General features: G+C 36.8%; 2 protein-coding genes across 2 annotated transcripts; both read left to right on the top strand.

Moving 5' to 3' along the window:
• Window positions 1-3304: 3304 nt before the first annotated feature.
• LOC113750733 lies at window positions 3305-4727 on the top strand. Its single transcript, XM_027294678.1, has 2 exons — window positions 3305-3886; window positions 3993-4727. The coding sequence occupies exons 1-2, from the start codon at window positions 3305-3307 to the stop codon at window positions 4725-4727; spliced, it is 1317 nt and encodes a 438-aa protein (XP_027150479.1).
• Window positions 4728-4751: 24 nt separating this feature from the next.
• LOC113750732 lies at window positions 4752-5243 on the top strand. The gene has a single exon (XM_027294677.1). The coding sequence runs from the start codon at window positions 4752-4754 to the stop codon at window positions 5241-5243; it is 492 nt and encodes a 163-aa protein (XP_027150478.1).
• The last annotated feature ends 216 nt before the right edge of the window (window positions 5244-5459 follow it).

Raw genomic sequence — 5459 nt, 5'->3', positions numbered from 1 at the left:
CACAAAAACATGTCCAATTGAAACCCAACACAAAAATTAAATCTTGGCCAACCGAAAATAAAACATTAGCCCAGCACTTTTTCTTTCTTTTTCTTCTTTTTTTCTTTCTCTTCTTCTTTCTTCCCCGTTGGTTTCTTCTCCTTCTCTGGCCATCTGAAGCCGTCGGACCGCCGCCTCTAGATCGCGAAAAATTGCCAAAATGCACCCACTCACTCAATTTTTTACGTAGAATCCGTTTTTGAAATTAGTTTTTACAAAAAATGACCCGAAAGTGGCCAAAATAGCAAAAGAGAGACCAATTTTTATTTTTTCAAATCACCATTTCTTTCACTAAAAATCATAAAAATTATACCATAACACTCCTTACAACTTCTACAATACAACTATGATTTTAATTTGACAAGAAAACAACATAAAAAGGCTAAATTAAAGCAAAAACAACCCCTAAATGGAGAAAAATACTTCAATGCCTTTAAAGCTCAAAACTCCAAAATATTTAAATGATGCAACATTTTCGAACCTTGCTAGCTAATGGTCATCTGTTTTAGCAAAACATACATACCAAATTCACTCCTTTAATTCGTTTTTCATTTAGACACTTTTTTAAACATTTAACATGCATTCATAGCACCGTTTCTTTTTTCTTAATTTTATGCATAGCTTGTCCCAAAAACTTCAACAACACCACAATAACAACAAAATCAGTGAAAGAAAGAGACAAATAGGTAGCCAAGCATGCATTTAATCCAATTAATTAAGAAAAGGCAAAGCTGGAAAAAGAAGAAAAAAACATACCTCAATGAGGATTGTGGTCCCTTGACTAAAATTTTGAGGAAGTTCCAAGCTCTAATTGTCAACCGGTAGCTGCCTCCCTTTTGTTGCGTGCAAGTGTGTTGGGAAAATACTTGAAGAGAGGAGAGCTGAGGGTGAGAGTGAGAGTGCTTCTTGTTCTTTTTGTGTGTTTTGTCTGTTGAGAGAAAACAGAGAGCTGAGAGTGACTTGGGAGGAGGAAGAGTGTTTTTTTTTTTTTTTTTTTTCTGTTGTTTCTCTTGTCTTCAGAGGGAGAGGCCGAGAGCTGTCCTTTTTGCCAAAATGAGTTTTTGTTCTTGTGTCCAAGAAAACTAGGAGGGAGCCGAGAGATGTGTTTTTTTTTTGAGAGAGGAAGAGTGGAGTGTTTGGGTGATTCAAATGATAGTTTTTTTTATCAAAGACAAGAAAGAACCATGGGATAAAATGATGAAATTTCCAACTGAAAAGAAAGGTAAAAAAATTGAGTGTAGCAATGGGTTAAGTGTATTTGGTAGGGAAAATGATGAAAATGTGTAAGTTTACTCATGATTTGATTTTGATTTTTTTTTTGCTTTAGATTTTGATTGATTTTTTTTCTTTTTCATAATTTTCTTTTCTTAAAATAAACCTACAAAAAAATGAGAAAAATATACATTAAAATGAAAGAAAATAAATGACTCATCACATAAAAATTTGAATTCCCCACTCTTTCATCAGTCGTATAAACAATTTATACCACCACATTAGTTGATGCTTATACCACCACGTTACAGATGTTATCCTTTTAAAATTGGGAAATGGTACCTCAGATTACAAAGAAAGTAACCCATGTTCCATTAGAATACTTTGCATAGCTTCTCAAACTCAATTTGTTACCATCAGCTACGTGATTATTACGAGTTAATTAGACTCAACTTCTCAAGTTAATTAAGCAAAGGTTGGAATGGGTGTGTGTGTCTATACATGCACATACATACATATATATATGTATGTGTATATGATGTATTTATGATGTCATTTGATTCGACCTTCGATTGAATCCGATCAAACCCATTAATATCTAAGTTCGCCTGAGTCAATATCCGATTTGAGTTTGAAAACATAGGTACTAAGTAGTGAATTAGACGAACAGTTGGAGTAGATGAGGTGGCAGTACAACTAATGAAGCACGAAGTATAATTTAAGATGGACTGTTGATGGAACCCCTTGTTTTTTTTTAAAAAAAGTACTAGTTGTAAAACGCTTAATAAGTACTTCACTATTAAAACCTTAGGGAAAAATCCACTTTTCGTCCCCAAACTTTAAGTCAGAGACACATTTCGTCCCTCAACTTTCAGGTGGTACACATTTGGTCTCTGAATTAATTTTTTTTGGACACATTTGGTCAAAAAACGTTAATTTGTTGAAATTGGACGGAGAGGGTCACGTGCGGTGCGCATGGCCTTTAAATGATACACAATACTCAGTCAAACAGTCAAAATCAAACAAAATTTACAGCCTTTCCCCAATTTCATCTTCCCGTTCCTCACTCCTCCATTCTACCCCCTTTCAACTACACATTCGAATCCAGAAATCAGTACATTGGAGGTTAACGAATCGCGATTAAAGCCAGCATAGGAGGAGTGATGTCGATTCGGAAGAATGAATTGAACGATCAGCCGCCGCCAACCTACGGTAAATTTCTAGGGTTTTCACATTAGTTGGTCACCACAATAAATTATGTAAATTTAGCAACTTTTCTGGCTATAATATGTCAATGTGGTCCCTGATGTTTGTGTTGTGGGTGTATGAGTGAGAATCTGAGTTTTTTTTTGTGAAAAGATTAAATATTTTTATTTGGCTTTGTCGGAGCATATATGGTAGAATAATCTGCATGTGGTCCTATTTTCGATTATGATATTTAAGATGGGTCCAAGCTGTTCGCATTGTTGGTTACATTTTTGCTGCTATGAGTTGCTTTGCCTGATTCATTGATTTGTATGTGAATTTTTTTTTTATCAGAACAAGGTTCTACACTTATAACACTAAAGTGTCACCACGGCGGGCTGATCTCGTACACCCCTCATCCACATTATGAGGGTGGAGATGTTTGTGTCATTGACTATTTAGAAAGCATAGGTTTAAGTATTTTTGAAATAGATAGACTCACTGAAGCTGGTGGAGTGTACGGACATAAAGTGTACTATGTTTGGGATTGGGAAATCAGCAACTTTATAAGGATAGACAGTAGTAGACAATTAAATGGATATATTAAGACGAATGCTGGTTTAATTAGGGAAATTATCCTATATCTTGAGGTCTCATTCCATGAAATCTTAGTTCAACAACTAGACTATGATCCATATAAAATTAGTGATGATGAAAGAACTGATGGCTGTGGAGTGAATAATACAGCTAATGATGACCATAGAGGGGAAGGAAATAGCAATGGAGCTGATGGGGAAAAAAACAATGAATGTGATTCAGGGAGTGAATCTTTCTTCTCTGCAGTGGATTCGGATTATAGTATGATGATATGACTGATGATGATGATAATGAGTTCCATGAAAATGTAGATGACACTGCAGAATGGTTAGGTGTAGATCACCATAAGACTGATGTGCAAAATAAGACAACCGAAATTGAAAAAGATGACAGTTTGGTGATGCCTGAAGATATAGATGTTGCCCCTGATTCTGAATCTGATTTTGAGACTGTCCATGAATCAGATGAAGAAATAAATAGGAGTGAACATGTTGTGTTCAACCCAAAAGACATGGATAATCCACAGTTGAAATTACAAATGTTATTCAGTAGTATAAAAGAATGCAAGTTGGCTGTGACTAATTATAGTATTAGACAAGGTAGGCCATGTAAATTTGTGAAACAGGATAGATTAAGAGTGAGGGCTAAGTGTAGAAGTGAAGGCTGCCATTGGGAGATTTATGCAAGAAAATTGGCAGATGAGGGTAGTGTGCAAATCAAGACAATTGAGGACACTCATACATGTGGTTTTACCTATGACAATCCACTAGTAAATTCTGGATGGGTTGGTAGAAAATATGCTAAGGAGTTTAGGACTAATCCAAAGGTGAATATGGAGCACTTTAGGAAGACAGTAATGAGGAAAAATAAGTGCTCTTTCTCCAAAAAAACAAACATATAGAGCTAGAAATAGGGCTTTCAAGATTATTCATGGCAGTGAAAGTGATCAATATGGCAAGTTGGGAGCATACATGAATGAAATTCAGAAATCCAACCCTGGTAGCTCCATTATTTTGAAGACTGTGGATGAATCTACAAGTATAGCAACACAACAACAGAGGTTCCAAAGGCTGTATGTGTGTTTCAATGGAGTGAAACAAGGATTTTTAGATGGTTGTAGGTCTTTGATTGGAGTTGATGGTACATTTTTGAAAGGGTCAGTTGGGGGAGTTCTATTGATAGCTGTTGGATTCGATGCTAACAACAGCATCTATCCAGTTGCATATGCCATAGCAGAGGGAGAAAACAAAGAATCTTGGGCATGGTTCTTTAAATTGCTGAAGGAAGATTTAAAGATAGAGAGGGATTATGAGCTGACAATCATGAGTGACAAGCAAAAAGGCCTAATTCAGGCCTGTGACCTTGTTTTCCCAAATGCAGCTCGTAGGTTTTGTGTAAAACACATGCATGCAAACTTTTCAAATGCTGGATTCAAAGGAGAAGCTCTCAGAAAAGCGTTATGGACTGCTGCAAAGGCAACTACACCAGCTGAATTTTCCAGCAAAATGGAGGAAATGGCAGCAATTGACATTGATGTAGCTAGGTGGTTTGATGATAAACCCCCAGCTCAATGGAGTAGAGCCTTTTTTAGCACTTATCCAAAATGTGATATTTTATTGAATAATCTGTGTAAGTGCTTTAACAGCAAAATAGTCGATGCTAGGGAGAAACCAATCATTGAAATGATGGAATAGTTGAGGCTATATCTGGTGCAAAGGATGCAGCAAAATAGAGACTTGGCTAGATCAAGATGGAAAGACAATGCGTACTGTCCTAGGATCGTTGATAGAATACAAAAAAGAATGCAGAAGGCCACCCAATGCTTTCCTTTCAAGTCAAGTGATGATCTGTATGAGGTTTCCTGCCCATATGGTGATCATTATGCTGTCAACATCAAGGAGCAATCTTGTTCATGCAGGAGATGGAAATTGACAGGAATTTCCTGCCCCCATGCTATACCTGCACTTTGGAGTGCAAAAAAGGATCCAATGCAATTTGTTTCCAGCTGGTATATAGTGGAGAAATACTTGAAGTGTTATGATGGCTGTGTGTCTCCAATGAGTGGGGAAAGAAATTGGGAGAACATTGGTGTAAGTGATCCAAAACCCCCCTGTACAAGAAACCAGTTGGAAGGCCAAAGAAACAAAGAAGAAGAAATGCAGATGAAGAGGAGCAAGCAAAGGAAAAGCAGTATACCAAGAAGAAAATGAGTAGAGTTGGGCAAATCATCAAGTGCAGATATTGCATGCAAAAAGGCCACAATATCAGGTCTTGCCAGCTTAGGAAGGATGAGCAGAATACTGCTTCTACTGAAGCAGGTCCAACAGCCTCCCAAATTCTAGAGAATACTTCTGCAAATGTTGAAGATGACTCCAAAGAATGTAATGAAGCTGAAGTACCACTCACATGTACTCCCCAAATTTGTG

Source organism: Coffea eugenioides, chromosome 10 (genome assembly GCF_003713205.1).
Source record: "Coffea eugenioides isolate CCC68of chromosome 10, Ceug_1.0, whole genome shotgun sequence".
Lineage (NCBI taxonomy): Eukaryota > Viridiplantae > Streptophyta > Magnoliopsida > Gentianales > Rubiaceae > Coffea > Coffea eugenioides.
Note: the sequence above shows the minus strand (reverse complement) of the source record. Positions and strands in the feature narration are given on the sequence as shown.